General features: G+C 37.2%; 1 protein-coding gene across 1 annotated transcript; it reads left to right on the top strand.

The window, feature by feature from the left end:
• Positions 1–8,868: 8,868 nt before the first annotated feature.
• On the top strand, positions 8,869–18,790 carry LOC114386113 (the record flags this gene model as incomplete). The annotated part of the gene is made up of 5 exons (XM_028346116.1): positions 8,869–9,429; positions 10,584–11,825; positions 11,982–12,038; positions 12,360–13,619; positions 17,753–18,790. Coding segments are annotated over 5 exons (4,158 nt in total), but the record flags the coding sequence as incomplete, so codon positions are not given.
• Between the last annotated feature and the right edge of the window lie 293 nt (positions 18,791–19,083).

The following is a 19,083-nucleotide window of genomic DNA, read 5'->3' as shown; positions in this document are numbered from 1 at the left end:
ATTACACTAAATACATAATGAAATTTGGATATTAATTAAACAACTAGTGTACAGACACAAAGAAATATATATAAGTGGAAGTTTTATGTAAATGACGTACCTTGACGACAATCCACCTAGCAGAAGCCTTTGATTTAGGCTGTGGAGCATCATCAAGACCCTTGATAGCACTGTTCCATATGAGTAACAATTAAAAACTGGTGTTGTACATTGAGGTATTACAATGCAAATGTATTGAAAAGAACACTAACCTATTAATAATCCCCTTAAGGTAGTTGTCTGGCCTGTTATGCAATGAACAAAACCAGACAACTAGGTGTTCCTTGGACAGGATGACCACCATCTGCCAGTGTCCGCTGCAGTGGAACCTAAAATGGGTTAGTACATTAGTAAACATTAATTAAATTTAGTTATTTTGTGACTTACCCATTTAGGTAGGCTCCAAGATAGACATCGCGTTGTGAACTCTACATCCAACTCTTTATGTAACTTTCAGACTCAAACTGCGATTGCCCAGACCTCTAAATGGACTATGGCTCGAGGAATCCATAGATATCAGAATTCCCCACTCGCATACATGTTTCAGTGAGATGCCTGTTTATGTTAAGTCAAAGTTAAATATTTATGAATTGAAAGCCATAACTTAGGTAATTAAAAGCCTTTTATATAAAGACTTACAGAATCCACAATTGTAACACTGATATGCTGAGACATTGACCACCGTGTGCGATTTCGGAGAGGTCTTCATGCTTTATGTAGAGGGGGAAATCTGGATTAAAGACCCCAAACACGATGGCATCCCATCTAACCTTATAAGGCCTCAAGAAAAGCTCTGGGATGGTCAATCTCATCAGATAAAGCGGATCATCAACCTCCAGATCGGGCTTCGGAGGTGGTTTTGCCGGAGACGCAGCTACCTGTTCATGAAACAAAGTTAAATAGCCTAATTTGAGGCACGCTTAATGAATTAATTTAAAAAGAAGAAACATATAGTAAGGACAATAAGTACCTGCTGTGATAAAGACTTGACCAGATGTGTCGGCCAAGCAAGGAAGGTGTGAAGTGCCTGCCCCACTAAGGAAACCTCATCAGTGGGTACAGGAACTGGAGCATCTGCATCTGTAACCTCCTCCACACTCACCTTTACTTGGCCAAGCAACAAAGGAGTGTTATGAACAACAGTAGATCCCTCATAAACTCTCCCCATGGCAACCAGGTGGGCAGGATCTGCTTCTATGTACAAGCCACACCTGTCAGAGTCACCCGTCTCAGGATCGTTTCCTGAGGGATCAACACAACTCCCCTTTGTGCTCACTCGAGGATCGGAGGGACCAACCAAAGGCTCGGGAGGCACTGCAAGTCCCTGAGATTGCATCTGCGACTAAAGCTGGCTGAAGGATGCCATGACCTGCCTCGTCACTTTCTTTGTGATGGACTCCTCTAGCTGGTCCCTGATCTGCTGGGTCAACTGTTGTAATTCTTCAGGAGGCAGGGAGGAAGCATTGCGGGACGTCCGTGGAGCCGATCCAAAGTATTGCTTGATGGTGACACCGGCTCCAGCAGCACGGACACATCCAGGGTGCTCCGGACGTCCAATAGCAGCAGCGAGAACATCCTGACGTCCATGGGGGACGAACGATCCCTATGAGGCCTGCTCCTCAAATGAATCCTGCACAGAAAACACAGAGTGGTACATGGCATTCTCAAAATATTGAAACATAATTGTAATGGTTATTTGAAAATGACTTACAATCTTCTCAGCGATTTCCTTTGCGGCCTCAGTCGTCATCTCCCCTGTCTTCTTCGTGCGGGCCATCTTCCACTTCACGTGGCGACTGACCGGGGATGGAGGGTCGATGACACCATCAATGCTTCCTGACTGTGCAGCTTCCTCCAGCTTCTTCTTCGTCTTCCCAGCCAGGAGCTTCTGCTCCAAATAATCATAACCCCCACGAGACAAAACGTGGGGGCAGTATTCTACTTCTGGATGGCTTGTGCCTTCATGCTTAAACAATAATGTTTGAAATGGGTAGAATGAAGTATAACAACATCATGTTTAATATGAAAAACAACTTAAATGGCAAGGAACATACCTCCCAAGAAGGGTCTCTACGAGTCTGGCAAAACTGGGCCCACTTTTCCTTGCTGATGTCGTATTTCTCACAGACAGTGTCCTCGACACCGTCCTGATCGGCTGCAAGGGCCCATTTCCTTGTGAGGCCTGATTTAAACTGCCTCCATCTCTCCCTCACGGTCTGTAGTAACTTCCTTTTTGTCCTACTGTCAGAAGCCTCTAGGATATCAAATTCCACCTGACAACATCAAATAAAGTTTATTTGTTACAATAATGTATTTTTTGGCTATTAATTAAACAAAATCAAATAAGAAAAGAGAAATACCTGAATATCCTCCCAAATCAGGTCCTTCTAAGCAGTAGGGACCTCCTTCTAGTTCTCGTAGGTGATGTCCACCTTATCACGCGCCACAATCCCCAAATATGTTCTTAATTTCTTCCTGTGGGGACCGTCGGCCTTCCTGGTAGCAGGATCAACATGCACCACTGGTCTCTCCGCACCAGGTGGTCTAGTGGACAACGATCGTAGACGTGAGGCTTTGCATGTCCGCTTCACGGTAGACGGCGAAGCCGATGCGTCCGAAGTAGGAGGAGGAGGAGGAGGAGAAGGAGGAGGAGGAGGAGGAAGAGTGGAGGCAGGTGGAGAACCCATGATCTTTTATACAATAACATACAAAATGGGATTAATGAAAAGAGGATCAGTCATAAGTTTTTTTTGGAAGGCAAAAGTATAATATTATTAAACAAAACCCCACCACAGAAGGAGACAAGACAAATTAACCAAAGGACTTCGAAAGATTGATAGTTGTGCTTTTTAATTGTGATTTGGGGCAACCATGTTATAAAAAGTCTATTACATGTAATCAACAGTCAATGTATGCTTGATGGAATATAAATACTATATCTTTAGAAATACACATGTACATGGCATCCTTAGGACTTCATCCATGTTTTCTTTGATATTGATTTTCTTTTTTGCAAAAAACAAAGAGGGGAACGAGCAACAATTTGAAGGTTGTACATTCAGGAACTAAAGAATTCAAAATAGCTAGTAATATGAGGGATTTGTTTTTGGGATTTTCTGAGCACCAAGAGCGGCTACGCAAGAAGCTTGCGCTTGAGGAGGGAAGGATATTTGCAGCTAATGAACAACTTTCTTAATTATTTGTCCTTCAGATTTTACTGTTTCTTTTTGCTAATATGTAAATATAAATAGTATAAGGCTATGGCTTATGGACATGGTCTTTTTTACCCCTAACAATCTTAGAAGTAAATATAGACCATGTTTTTACGCCATAGCCTTATACTATTTATATTTACATATTAGCAAAAAGAAATAGTAAAATCTGAAGGACAAATAGTTAAGAAAGTTGTTCATTAGCTGCAAATATCCTTCCCTCCTCAAGTGCAAGCTTCTTGCGTATCCGCTCTTGGTGCTCTGAATCCCAAAAACAAATCCCTCTTAATACTAGCTATTTTGAATTCTTTAGTTCCTGAATGTGCAACCTTAAAATTGTTGCTTGTTCCCCTCTTTGAGAATGAGGAGGATCTTCATAGGACTTCATCCAGCTGATGTTTGTCGCCAGTTTCCATCATCCACCACCCTTTTCTTCTCTGCCTTCTCACGTTTGTTGTTGTTAAACCCATATTTATGCCTTCTTCCCTTCATGTCTTGTTTTATCACAACTTTAGCCGAATCTCCTATCTCCAGCACAGTTGAATCTCCTGTCTTATGAGTTTCTCAAACTTGTTTATTCACTTCATGAAGAACTACGAAACTGCTGTGGAGCAACCGAGTGAGTCCTAATGTTATATACTCCTTATAGCACATGCATAGTGACACATCAACATTAGTTGTTGGCGGAATAGATGGTATCTTAAGATTGCTAAATCAGAACGATGGCAGTGTTGTTTCGAGTTGTGTTATGAGAGATAAATTGTTTTCACTAGATCCTCTATTTTTGAATAATAAATTGTAACCTTTTTGGATTCTTTTTTGACAACATCGTTTTCACTCTAATTCAAATTTTTGAGAATAGGACATAGAGTAACATTTTTGTAGTAAATGTGAAAACAAAAAATCCTGACTTGCTCACAACAAATAGTCCTTTATTTGTCTTGCATTCTGCATTCATACAAATATTTATGAAAACAAAGACAATTGTTCAATGCATACCTTGGAATGTATTTGCATCAATTATTACAAAATTTATTAGCATATATTCAATGTATATTTTGGAGTGTAGAGTGGGATCCTTGGGGTGTTCCAAATGATTACAGATGTAAGGTGATTGAGAATGATGCACCAGTTCCCAAGCATGTTCCTCTCCCTATAGAATTTGACAAGACGCTAGAGGCACTTTGATAGAACCAGCAGGGCTACTGGCTTCAAGGGCCTGCTCCCCCAAGAAGAAGAAGAAGCAGAAGAACTAAGAAGGAGAGGAATTCTGTGTTTTTCATTGATTTCCCACTTGCTTTATTACATGGCTATTTATTATGATTCCTTACTAACAGAATTTGTCTCTTTGTGATTACAGGAATATTACAAAATGCCCAAAGGAAATGCCAGACGATGAGACTGTTAATGAATTAGAATAAATTTGAATGAATCTGATTGATAAGAAGGAGCCCAAGTATTTGACTGCATGAAATGGGAATAAGTCCCTCAATACAGAACGACATTCACAGAAACAGACTTACACTTATAAAACAGGAATAGAAACAGTGCAGGTACTTGGAGGGGTGGTGGGTGGGCTTCCTCCCTTCCCAAATGTCACTCACAGTTCTCTGTCTTTCCCCTCTCCACTCTTCTCCCTTTATCCCATTCCCATTACTCAAATTTGTTTCCTGGCCCTAGATGCCATGTGGACAGGTTGTTACAAGCCACTCTCTCTATGTACTGATTACACTTCCCTTGCACACTGCCCAAAACAGCCTCTAATCTCCTACATTCCCTCCTAGTTTTCTTTATACCCGCCCACTTGTTATGGATGAATATGTTTCACTAGTGCTGTAAGTGGCCAGCTCCAAGGTGTATCATGCTTTATAATTTGACAACTGAGGATGCTCTTAACTGCAACTGTAATAACTAATGAAGAGGGTCTGTGGATTAAAGAAATATCTAAATTCAATGTAGCTTTGTTGGGCAAATGGATATGGGCCTTAGCTTCTGGTCAGCAGCATTTATGGGCTAGAATCATTAACTCCAAATATGGAGGTTGGACAGAGTTCCAGTTTGGACGAGAGAAAAGGGGATTTTCCTACTGGTGGAGGGACCTGAGGAAGCTTTATCATCAGAAATGTGGCTATCCAAGAAATGTGGGTATGTCTTCACTTGGAGGCTCCTCAAGGACAGGCTCCCCACTAAGGGTAATCTCTTAAGAAGAAATGTGGCTATCCAAGAGGCTGTTTGTCCTCTCTGTGGTCAAGTGTAGGAGGAAGTGGGTCATCTCCTCTTTAATTGTAAAAGGAAAATAGGCCTGTGGTGGGAATCCATGAGATGGATTCAGGCTGTAGGACCTCTTCCAGCTTCCCCAACAAGCCATTTTGCCCAATTTTGTGATGGGTTTGGTGCAGACATAAATGATAGCAGCTGGTGTGGGTGGTGGGTTGCTCTAACTAGTGCTATATGGCAGCATAGGAACCTCCTGATCTTTCAAGGAAATCCTTTTGATTCCTCTAAAGTCATGGAAGAGGCTATGTTTCTAGTTTGGTCTTGGCTAAAACCTAGAGACAAAGGCTTCAACACTAGTTTTAACCACTGGTCTTCCAACATATCGGACTCCTTTGGTTAATCTATGTGGGGTTGCCTTTCCTGTTGGGTTAGTTTGGGTTTTCCTTTGGAGGGCAGCACCAGAGGTTCTTTGTATTTCCTTTCATTCACTACCCTTTGTACTGCTTACATTATCTTAATAATATATTATATTTTCTGCCTTAAAAAAACTCTACAAGCAAAATACCCTACTTTGTATTTAATAAGCAATCAGCAGACCTTTCTATTTCTATTTTTTACACGTTTAAAACTCAAACATATAAAATATAAAATATATAACAAACTAACATAGATAAAGACAAAAAAAAAAGGAAATATAAACTCACCTCACTTTTTCACTAGAAGGAACAGATTGTACGAAGGATAGAGGTTGAGATATTCCAGTGGTTGTAACATATGAACAAAGAAGCTATTAGTGAAGCAATAAATAATTATACCCATTTGAATTCAGTTTAATTTTTTATGACAATATTGAATGCAGCTACAAGTAAAAATGTTATTATGATCACAAATAAATATCAATCAAATTTGGTAACTAACTTAAGCAATTTGGTCTCCAAGTTGGTGTGTATCAGGCAACCAAATTGACTGGTTCAGAACTTTATTTTTCAATATTAAGGATAAATTTACCTAAATATTAATTTCTCAAACTAAATTGAAAATTTTAAAAGTTAATGATTAAATTCATTTTTGTAATATGAAAAGGATTTAAATTGATTAATAGAACTAGTATGAAAGCCACCAAATTGATGCAGTGCAGTTTCTAGAACAGCACAACAATCTTATAACCTTGACAAATTTTTGCAGCTTCCTTGACAAGTAAAGACAGATCAAACATCACCATGGATGCTTTGCATTGTGACTCAACTTGAGGAAACCAACCAAATGATGAAAATGGTTCCGATTTTGATTACTACATGCATTCCAAGCTCATTGACTGATAGCTATCAATTCAACCTCGAGAGGAACTATTCTGATGGCTGCCCTATTATCCTAAAATCCAAGATCATTGGCTAGGGCCCTAAGCCTTTTAAGGTCTTTGATGTCTGGTTAAAGATGAAGGACTACCAGCAAGTGGTGAAGGATTGCTGGTCTGCTTATCAGCCCATGGGGTGGGGGGGCTTTGCCTTAAAAAAACAAGCTTAAGAACCTTAAACACAGGTTGAAAAGGTGGAGTAAGGAGAATTTAGCAGATATATATACTCAAATAAAGCACCTCCAACAGAATATGAATGAGTTGGAGAATTCTATGTCATCTCAGCCTTCGGAGCAACAAATCAAGCAGCTGAAGGAACTTCAATCTAAGCAATGGGAAAAGGCTAATCTCCATGAATGTATCTTGAGACAGAAAGCTAGAAGTAGATGGGTTAAAGAGGGGGACAGCAATAGTTCATATTTCCACAAACTAATCAATTACAGTAGGAGGAGAAATGCTATCAGGGGTTTGTTGATTGATGGTTCTTGGGTTGAAGACCCTCTCTTGGTTAAGGTTGAGGTTTTACAGCACTTTCAAAATAGATTCCATGAACCTCAGCTTCAAAGACCTAACCTAGATGGAGTACATTTCAGTGTCTTATCTGCTTTTCAAAAGGATAGCATGGTAAAACCTTTTAAAGAAGAGGAGATCACTTGTGTTGTGTAGACTTCTCCCCTTGGTGGAAGGATCTAAGAGTTGTTTTCCAGCAACAGTCTCATCAATAATATGAGGTGGAAGGTGGGTGATGGGGTCCGGATTAGGTTTTGGAAGGATAAATGGAGAGAAGGAGACTTAACCCTACAAGACAAATACCCAGCATTGTACCAAGTGAGTACTCAGCAGAACCACTGTAGATGCAATTGGCTTTGATGTTTTGATGATGATCATGATGATGTGTTGCAATTGATGCAAATGGGCTTTTCAAGATTAAAATTCAAGACAATACTTCAAGATTACAAGTCACAACATCAAGATGATCACTAGAATATTAGGAAGGGAATTCCTAATTGAATTAGCAAAGGTTTGGCCAAGTGATTTAAAATAAAAAGTGTTTTTCAAAGGTTTTACTCTCTGGTAATCGATTACCAGAGGATGTAATCGATTACCAGTGGCCAAATACGTTTTATAACAGCTATAAAAATTTGAATTCGAAATTTTAAAAGCTGTAATCGATTACACAATTGTGGTAATCGATTACCAGCAGTTAGTAAACGTTTTAATTCAAATTTTAAAAGCTGTAATCGATTACACAATTGCTGTAATCGATTACCAGACAGGAATTTCAGAAAAATAATTTCAAGAGTCACAACTTTTCAAAGGCTTTACTCATGACCACCAATGGTCTATATATATGTGACTTAAACACGAAATTGCTCAGAGATTTTCAGAACAACAAAGTGTTTATCCTCTCAAAAAGCAATTTCATTTTATCCTCTTAAAGAATTCCTTGGCCAATTCAATTGCAATTCATTAAGGAATTAATTGAGTGCTCAATCTGTAAAATCCATCTCTTTCAAGAGAGATTTGTTCCTCTTCTTCTTCTCATTCTCTAAGGGATTAAGAGACTGTGAGTCTCTTGTTGTAAAGAATCTCTAAACACAAAGGAAGGGTTGTCCTTGTGTGTTTAGAACTTGTAAAAGGAATTTACAAGTTAGTGGAACTCTCAAGCGGGTTGCTTGGGGACTGGACGTAGGCACAAGGGTGTGGCCGAACCAGTATAAAACTGAGTTTGCATTTTCTCTTCCCTTAATCTCCTTTATTTATTATTGCTTTATATTCATATTCAAGTTGCTTCATTTGAATTAATATTTAAGAAGATTGTCATTAAGGGAATTCATAACTTAATTAAAAAGTAAGATAGATTTTTAATTAGGGGAAAAAGTTTCGAATATCTTAATTCAACCCCCCCCCTTCTTAAGATATCTGAGGCCACTTGTCTAACAAGTGGTATCAGAGCTTCATTCTTGTACAAAGTTTAGAAGCTTCAAGAAAAAGATGGCCTCAGCAAATTCCTTATTTCCAGAAGGGAATTCTATCAATAGACCTCCAATCTTTAATGGAGAGGGTTACCACTACTGGAAAACCCGAATGCAAATTTTTATCGAGGCAATAGATCTAAATATCTGGGAAGCCATTGAAATAGGGCCTTATATACCCACCACAGTAGAAAGAGTTTCAATAGATGGTAGTTCATCAAGTGAAAGCATAACCATAGAAAAACCTAGAGATAGATGGTCTGAAGAGGATAGAAAACGAGTACAATACAACCTAAAAGCCAAAAACATAATAACATCTGCCCTAGGAATGGATGAATATTTCAGAGTTTCAAATTGCAAGAGTGCTAAGGAAATGTGGGACACTCTTCGATTAACACATGAAGGAACTACAGATGTTAAAAGATCTAGGATAAATGCACTAACTCATGAGTATGAATTATTTAGAATGAATACAAATGAAAATATTCAGAGTATGCAAAAGAGATTTACACATATAGTAAATCATCTAGCAGCCTTAGGCAAAGAATTTCAAAATGAAGATCTTATAAACAAGGTGCTAAGATGTTTAAGTAGAGAATGGCAACCCAAAGTAACGGCTATTTCTGAATCAAGAGATTTGTCTAACATGTCTCTTGCCACTTTATTTGGTAAGTTGCAGGAACACGAGATGGAACTATTGAGATTGCACCAAAATGAAGAAAATGACAAGAAAAAGAAAGGAATTGCTCTTAAAGCATCATCCTCAATTCAAGAAGAAAGTGATCAGGATAATGATGCTGATGATGATGATGATCTAAGTTTCTTTGTAAAAAGGTTCAACAAATTTCTTAAAGTAAGAGGAAATCAGAGGCGACCAAATTTTAAATCAAAGAGAAGGACAGAAAATTCATCCTCTACTCTAAAATGCTTTGAATGCAATCAGCCTGGACATCTGAGGGTTGATTGTCCCATCTTCAAGAAAAAGATGGAAAAATCTGAAAAGAAAAATCATAGTGAGAAGAAACTAAAGAAAGCATACATCACATGGGATGAAAATGATTTGGAATCCTCTGATGATTCTGAAAATGAAGAGATAAATCTTTGCCTTATGGCAAAAAGTTACGAAAGTGATGAAGAGGTAACATCTTCAAACAACTTATCTATTTCTTTTGATGAATTGCAAGATGCATTTGCTGATTTGCATAAAGAATCAATTAAACTTGCAAAATTAGTTTCATCATCAAAGAAAACAATTTCAAATTTAGAAAATGAAATTTCAAAATTAAACAAAGAATTAGATCTTCTTAGAAATGAAGTTTCAATCTCTAAAACAAATGAAAAAGTTAATATCTCCACTATAAATGACAAGAAAATAACAGATTCTTGTAGTTGTTGTGATAAATATGTAAAAGAAATTAAAGAGTTAAAAAATTCACTTGCAAAATTTTCATATAGTAGAAATAATTTAGATGTTATATTAAGTAAACAAAGATATGTGTCTAATAAAAATGGACTAGGGTATAAATCTGAAAAACTACAAAAGGTTCATAAAAACTTTTCCACTTCCACACAAAAATGTAATTCTAATTCTATCACTTGTTTTTACTGTGGAAGAAGAGGACATGGCATATCAACTTGCTACTTCAAGAAAAATTACAGTAATATTAAAATGATATGGGTCCCAAAAGGATCCTCAGTTAATACTAACATGCAAGGACCCAATAAAATTTGGGTACCTAAGTCAAAAACTTGATTATGCAGGTATCTTTGAGAAAGAAGTGGTACACAGATAGCGGATGCTCAAAACATATGACTGGAGATGCATCAAATTTTACACACATATCTCCAAAGAAAAGCGGGCATGTAACATATGGTGACAACAACAAAGGTAGAATTCTTGGAGTGGGTAAAATAGGTACAAATTCTTCAAACTCCATTGAAAATGTTCTACTTGTTGAAGGTCTTAAGCATAGCCTGCTTAGCGTTAGTCAACTATGTGACAAAGGCTATCTAGTATCATTTGATTCTCAGAAATGTCTTATAGAACATAAGCATGACATTGATATAAAGCATGTAGGACATAGAGTCAATAATGTTTACATGATAGACTTAAGCATAAAACAAGAAAACAATCATTGCTTTCTAAGTAAAGATGATGATCCATGGTTATGGCATAAAAGAATTGCTCACATAAACATGGATCACTTAAATAAATTAATTTCAAAGGATTTAGTAGTTGGTTTGCCTAAATTGAAATTTGAAAAAGATAAATTATGCGATGCATGTCAAAAGGGCAAACAAACAAGAGTCTCATTCAAATCTAAAAATGTTGTTTCAACCACTCGACCATTACAGTTATTGCATATGGATCTATTTGGTCCATCTAGAACCATGAGTTTTGGAGGAAATTACTATGCTTTAGTTATAGTTGATGATTTCTCTAGATATACTTGGACATTATTTATTACACATAAAAGTGATTCATTCCATGCATTTAGGAAACTTGCTAAAGTCATACAAAACAAGAAAAATCTCAAGATTGCATCCATTAGAAGTGATCATGGGGGTGAATTTGAAAATAAAGATTTTGAATTATTTTGTGATGAACATGGTATTGAACATAATTTTTCTGCACCAAGAACTCCTCAACAAAATGGAGTTGTTGAGAGGAAAAATAGGTCATTGGAAGAAATTGCAAGAACTTTATTAAATGATACTTCTCTTCCAAAGTATTTTTGGGCTGAAGCTGTCAATACTGCATGTTACATCATGAATAGAGCCTTGATAAGACCTATTTTAAAGAAAACCCCATATGAGTTATTTAACGGTAGAAAACCTAATATTTCTCATCTACATGTTTTTGGGTGCAAGTGCTTTGTACTTAATAATGGTAAAGATAATCTAGGAAAATTCGATGCAAAATCTGATGAAGGCATTTTTCTTGGATATTCTTTACAAAGCAAAGCATATAGAATATATAATAAGAGAACTATGAATATAGAGGAATCCATTCATGTTACCTTTGATGAATCTTATGCTATATTGTCAACAAAGAATATGCTAGATGACATTGCAGATTCTTTAGAACATATGAACATTCATGAACAAGATTCTAAAGGAAATGACAAAGGAAACAATGAAGATCCTCCAGAAGAAGGCAAATCCAATGATGCACTCCCAAGAGAATGGAAAACTTCAAGAGATCATCCCCTCGACAATATTATTGGTGATATCTCAAAAGGGGTAACAACTAGACATTCTCTTAAAGATTTATGCAATAATATGGCTTTTGTATCTATGATTGAACCTAAAAATATAAAAGAAGCCATAGTAGATGATAATTGGATCATTGCCATGCAAGAAGAACTAAACCAATTTGAAAGAAACAATGTATGGAAATTAGTAGAAAAACCTGAAAATTATCCTGTCATTGGAACAAAATGGGTTTTTAGAAATAAATTAGATGAACATGGGATAATTATTAGAAATAAAGCTAGATTAGTAGCAAAAGGGTATAATCAAGAAGAGGGGATAGACTATGAAGAAACATATGCTCCTGTTGCAAGATTAGAAGCCATTAGAATGCTTTTGGCATATGCATCCATAATGAACTTTAAACTTTATCAAATGGATGTTAAGAGTGCCTTTTTAAATGGCTTAATTCAAGAAGAGGTATATGTTGAACAACCCCCTGGTTTTGAAATTTCTGATAAACCAAACCATGTTTATAAATTACAAAAGGCTCTTTATGGTTTGAAACAAGCCCCTAGGGCATGGTATGAACGATTAAGTAATTTTCTTCTTGAAAAAGAATTCTCCAGAGGTAAAGTGGATACCACATTATTCATAAAGAGAAGGCATAATGATATTTTGTTGGTTCAAATATATGTTGATGATATAATTTTTGGATCCACTAATGATTCATTGTGCAAGGAGTTTTCCCTTGATATGCAAAGTGAATTTGAAATGTCAATGATGGGAGAACTAAAGTACTTTCTGGGATTACAAATCAAGCAAACTCAAGAAGGTATATTCATCAATCAATCCAAATACTGCAAGGAATTGATCAAAAGATTTGGGATGGATAGTGCAAAACACATGTCTACACCGATGAGCACTAATTGTTACTTAGATAAAGATGAATCTGGTCAGTCTATAGACATAAAACAATATCGAGGTATGATCGGATCTCTTCTTTATTTATCTGCTAGTAGACCTGATATTATGTTTAGTGTATGCATGTGTGCTAGGTTTCAATCCAACCCCAAACAATCACATCTAAGTGCAGTAAAGAGAATCATGAGATATCTATTAGGAACAATCAATTTAGGATTATGGTATCCTAAAAATTCAACATGTAACTTAATAGGATATTCTGATTCTGATTTTGCCGGATCTAAAACTGATAGAAAAAGTACAAGTGGAACTTGTCAATTTATTGGATCGGCTCTCGTCTCATGGCATAGTAAGAAACAAAACAGTGTTGCTTTATCTACTGCTGAAGCGGAGTATATCTCTGCCGGTAGTTGTTGTGCACAAATTTTATGGATGAAGCAACAATTATCTGACTATGGCATCATTCTTGATCGCATACCTATTAAGTGTGATAATACCAGTGCCATAAATCTATCCAAAAACCCAGTTCAACATTCAAGAACTAAACACATAGAGATTAGACACCACTTTCTTAGAGATCATGTCTTAAAGGGAGATTGTGTATTAGAATTTGTTGATACTAAGAATCAACTTGCTGATATTTTCACTAAACCTCTCCCCAAGGAAGTGTTTTTCTCTATTAGAAGAGAATTAGGTCTCTTAGATGTAAGAGATTTAGAAAAATAGGAATTGATTGGTTGATTGATTGGTTGATTGATTGGTTGATTTACTTTTTACCTTTTGATTGTAGATTATTTTGGTTGATCTTGTTTGAATTCTTGTTTTTATGATAGAATTTATGATTTCTTGTGTATATAGTAATTGAATGATTGAATTTAGTGTATTAGTAGTGAAAATTAGACATATAGGATGTATTTGAGCATAAATATAGATATTCTCTTAGAAACTAGCCTAGGATAGGCTCTGGTAATTGATTACCATCCAGTGTAATCGATTACACATGAACAGGCAGCCTGTAATCGATTACAACATCCTGTAATCGATTACCAGAAGGCTTATTGGGCCTGTAATCGATTACCAATACCTGTAATCGATTACAATGCGTCATCTTCTATAAATACTCACGAAATCTGAGCTCGTGCGCAGCCAAAGCTTCCTCCACGTTTTCCTCCATACCTAGAACTTCAAACCTTCGATTCTCACTCAATTCTTCACCAAATCACGTCCCGTAAAGCCCAATCTTCCTCTTTTTCACTCCTCTTTCACTTCCACCGATCAAAATCCAGAAAAACTTCATCAAATGGCAGAGCCATCAAAGAAGAGAAAGGGATCATCCTCCACCGCTACCGCTGCTGCCCATCGCCGTCACGGCCCATCCGGAGCACCCACAGCACCTATTCCTCCTTCTTTGTCATCTCCAAGATCATCAACATTGTTTTCATCCGATGATCAACGTCTACGGTACCTTTCTCAGTTTTCTTCTAGAATAATCTTAGACCCTAAGTATCTAGACGTAGAGTTCTTTAATGATGAAACTTTTGATTGCTATCAAGTGTTTCAAAATTCTGGTCTTGTTGATTTCATGTCATTTAAATTGCCATATTATCCTGAACTTGTAAAGGTCTTCTACTGCAATTTAAAAATTCAGGATGGTATTATTATGTCTGAGGTGCATGGTACTTCTATGGTCATTGATCAGTCACTTTTCTTTTCTTTGACTCATTTACCCAGTCAAGGTGCACCTTTTGAGGGCACCATTGTTGATGACTGGAAATTCGATTATTCGAGTCATGATGCTCGTCGCATGGTCTGCAATGATCAAGCTGACATGACCGGTAGATTGTTGGCCGGGTCATTAACTTTTGATAATCGCATCATGCATTATATCATTGTTAGGATTTTGCTTCCTCGGTCTTCAAATTTAGCACAAGCCTCTGAGGAGGATTTGATTCTTATGTGGGCTTTTCTAACCGGTCGTCAGATCGACTGGGCCCATTTGGTTCGGTACCGAATGCATAAGGCATTACGGGCCAATGCACCTCTTCCTTATCCACATTTGATTACTCTGTTTTTGCGTCATTTTCAAATTCCGCTTGATGATGAACCCTTTGTTCAAGTCAAGCGTTCCTTTGCAATTGGTGCTGGAGCAGTGACCTCCTTTGGGTATCGTAAAGATCGGAATGGACAATGGCTGAAGAAGGATGCACTCCCTCCTCAAGATGAACGTACTCCTTCACCTCCCCCTCAACGTGAAGATTCCGCACTCATGAATGAAGTCCTCTCCGAATTACGGGGTCTTCGTTCGTATGTTGGTGACCGCTTTGACTCGTTAGATTCACGCTTTGCCGGTATGGACATTCGTCTTACACAGCTTGAAGAGGATGTCGGATACATTCGTCAGAGTTTTGATCTTCCACCACCTCCTCCGTCTTCTTAGATTTTAGATTCTGCTTATTTATCTTTTATAAGCCGTGTATTTTGGCTTTTAGTTTCTTAGAATTTACATTATTATGCTAAGTACTTTGCTTATTTTTCTTGTGTTTCAGTCTTGGATATTTTGTGGTTGTTGACATTTTATGTTATTTGAATTCTGGTTTGATTATTTTCTTGATTATGAGTTTGGCTTATTGGATTTAATACTCTGATACTTATATCTTGCTACTCCATTGTTATAACTGTGTTGATTTCCGAGTTCTTTGGCTTTTTGATGTTGCCAAAGGGGGAGAAAAAGGTTGTAGCAAAAGCTTAAGAAAAAGCTTAACAAACTTAGAAATCAAGTGATCATGTATTCCGAAATATAGGGGGAGAAAACGGATGCACGTTTTATCTATATACAATTGTTTGTTGCTTGCTTGAATCTTGATTTCAGGTATTGTATTGTCATCATCAAAAAGGGGGAGATTGTAGATGCAATTGGCTTTGATGTTTTGATGATGATCATGATGATGTGTTGCAATTGATGCAAATGGGCTTTTCAAGATTAAAATTCAAGACAATACTTCAAGATTACAAGTCACAACATCAAGATGATCACTAGAATATTAGGAAGGGAATTCCTAATTGAATTAGCAAAGGTTTGGCCAAGTGATTTAAAATAAAAAGTGTTTTTCAAAGGTTTTACTCTCTGGTAATCGATTACCAGAGGATGTAATCGATTACCAGTGGCCAAATACGTTTTATAACAGCTATAAAAATTTGAATTCGAAATTTTAAAAGCTGTAATCGATTACACAATTGTGGTAATCGATTACCAGCAGTTAGTAAACGTTTTAATTCAAATTTTAAAAGCTGTAATCGATTACACAATTGCTGTAATCGATTACCAGACAGGAATTTCAGAAAAATAATTTCAAGAGTCACAACTTTTCAAAGGCTTTACTCATGACCACCAATGGTCTATATATATGTGACTTAAACACGAAATTGCTCAGAGATTTTCAGAACAACAAAGTGTTTATCCTCTCAAAAAGCAATTTCATTTTATCCTCTTAAAGAATTCCTTGGCCAATTCAATTGCAATTCATTAAGGAATTAATTGAGTGCTCAATCTGTAAAATCCATCTCTTTCAAGAGAGATTTGTTCCTCTTCTTCTTCTCATTCTCTAAGGGATTAAGAGACTGTGAGTCTCTTGTTGTAAAGAATCTCTAAACACAAAGGAAGGGTTGTCCTTGTGTGTTTAGAACTTGTAAAAGGAATTTACAAGTTAGTGGAACTCTCAAGCGGGTTGCTTGGGGACTGGACGTAGGCACAAGGGTGTGGCCGAACCAGTATAAAACTGAGTTTGCATTTTCTCTTCCCTTAATCTCCTTTATTTATTATTGCTTTATATTCATATTCAAGTTGCTTCATTTGAATTAATATTTAAGAAGATTGTCATTAAGGGAATTCATAACTTAATTAAAAAGTAAGATAGATTTTTAATTAGGGGAAAAAGTTTCGAATATCTTAATTCAACCCCCCCCTTCTTAAGATATCTGAGGCCACTTGTCTAACAACCACTCCATCAACTCAATGGGCCTCTTAGTTGATAACAGATGGGAATGGAAATTCCAATGGAGGAGAAATCTCTTTGATCATCAAATTGGTACAGCGACAGCTTTCATGGCAGACATTGAAGATGTTCACATACAACCTTCAAGTAGGGACCTTCTTTTATGGAGTTCTGACTCTGGTGGTTCTTATACCACAAAGTCAACTTACAATCTCTTAAAGGCTGAGGACAAACATGCTTCTGAAGACAGCGCTTCCAAGATTATTTGGAGTTTGAAAATTCCACCAAGACCAACTGCGTTTTCTTGGAGAATCTTCAAGAACAAATTACCTACCAAGGATAATCTAAGGAGGAGACATGTGGAATTGCCTTCTTATAATTTTCCTCTCTGTGATACGGAAGAGGAAACTGTTGGTCATGTCATGTATTCATGTATAAAAAACTAGGAATGTTTGGTGCGACATTTTGAGTTGGGTCAATAGAGTGGGTCCTTTCCCCGTTGAACCTAGATATATCATTTTATGCAATTTTTTAATTGGAGTGGGAAAACCTCAGTAGACAAGACATGGCAAGTGTTATGGGTAGCTCTATCTATGACTACTTGGAAGCATAGAAATTCTCTGATATTCAAAAATCAGACTTTTCGCCCCGAAAAAGTCATGGATGAAGCTTTATTCCACACTTGGTCTTGGTTAAATTGTATGGAGCAAGATTTTCGTACTCATTTTAATCAGTGGGCTATTAGATTGAAGGAAGAAATGTTGTAGGGTTGTTTGATTGCTGGGTATCCAGCTACTGTGCTTTTATCTATAGTAGTTGGGTAAGTGGAGGTGGAACTTATTCCAGCATGAAGGGCAGCTGTGGGCAAGAGTCTTGCAATCCAAATATGGAGGGTGGAGGGGTCTAGAAGAAGAACCTGGCAGCAATAAAGATTCATTGTGGTGGAGGGACCTAAAGCTAATCTTTCAAGCCTCACAACAGGGCGAGCAGCTCAAAAAAGGAACCGTGTGGAAGGTAGGGAGAGGGGACAGGGTTAAATTTTGGGAAGACGAATGGATACAAGGTGAGGCCTCATTAATCACAAAGTATCCAAGACTGTATGTAGTCTCCCAACAACAGAATCAGATAATACAGAAGTTGGGAGAATTCAAGGATAATGTATGGGAATGGAACTTGTCATGGAAGAGGTCGTTGTTTGATAATGAGATAACAATGGCTTCAAATTTCCTAACGGACATTGGGACGAATACAATACAGAGAAATAGAAAGGATGAGTGGGTGTGGAAGGAGGATCAAAGTGGAAAATTCACAGTGCAGTCAGCTTATAAATTATTGACAAGGGAAGCAGTTGAGGGGGAAAAGGATCGAGCATTTGAGGAGCTGTGGAATTTAAAGGTGCCAAGCAAAGTTGCAGTTTTTGCTTGGAGGCTTCTTAGAGATAGGCTGCCTACTAAAGTTAATTTGTATAGGAGACAAGTAGAGGTTGCGGATAGAAGCTGTCCATTTTGTGGAAATATGGAAGAGGATGCAGGGCATTTATTTTTTCACTGTAGCAAAATCCTCCCCTTGTGGTGGGAAACACTATCTTGGCTGAATATTTCAGCAGCTCTACCGATTGACCCAAAGCAACATTTTCTCCAACATGGTTCCATAATGGTTGGTGGCACAAGGATTAATAGATGGAAGTGCTGGTGGCTTGTTGTAACTTGGACAATATGGCAGAAAAGAAATAAGATTATCTTCAACAATGAGTCCTTGGACAGCAACAAACTGATTGATGATGCGTCTTTTCTTTTGTGGACATGGTTGTCAAATCTGGAGAAAGGCTTTGCAGAACACTTCAATCAATGGTCTACTAATATCAGACAGGGCTTTTTGTACTAGTATCTTAATCTGGAGAAAGGCTTTTTGTACTAGCAATTCATTTTAATTATGGCAGGGTGTAGCCTTTTTGGTTCCTAATCAGAGTCTATTTTAGTCTGATCTGGAACCAGATTATGGCCATCCAACTAATTGTATCTCAAGTACCTCTGGTACTTTTCTCATATATATGAATATAATTATATTTGTTGAGCAAAAAAAATCTATAGTAGTTGGGTTTGGCAGGATTTGCCTTTGTATCTATTTGTTATTTTCAGTACATCTAGTACTGAACTATTATTAATATAATTAATTTT

The sequence above is a fragment of the Glycine soja genome, chromosome 15, assembly GCF_004193775.1.
Source record: "Glycine soja cultivar W05 chromosome 15, ASM419377v2, whole genome shotgun sequence".
Taxonomy (NCBI): domain Eukaryota; kingdom Viridiplantae; phylum Streptophyta; class Magnoliopsida; order Fabales; family Fabaceae; genus Glycine; species Glycine soja.
Note: the sequence above shows the minus strand (reverse complement) of the source record. Positions and strands in the feature narration are given on the sequence as shown.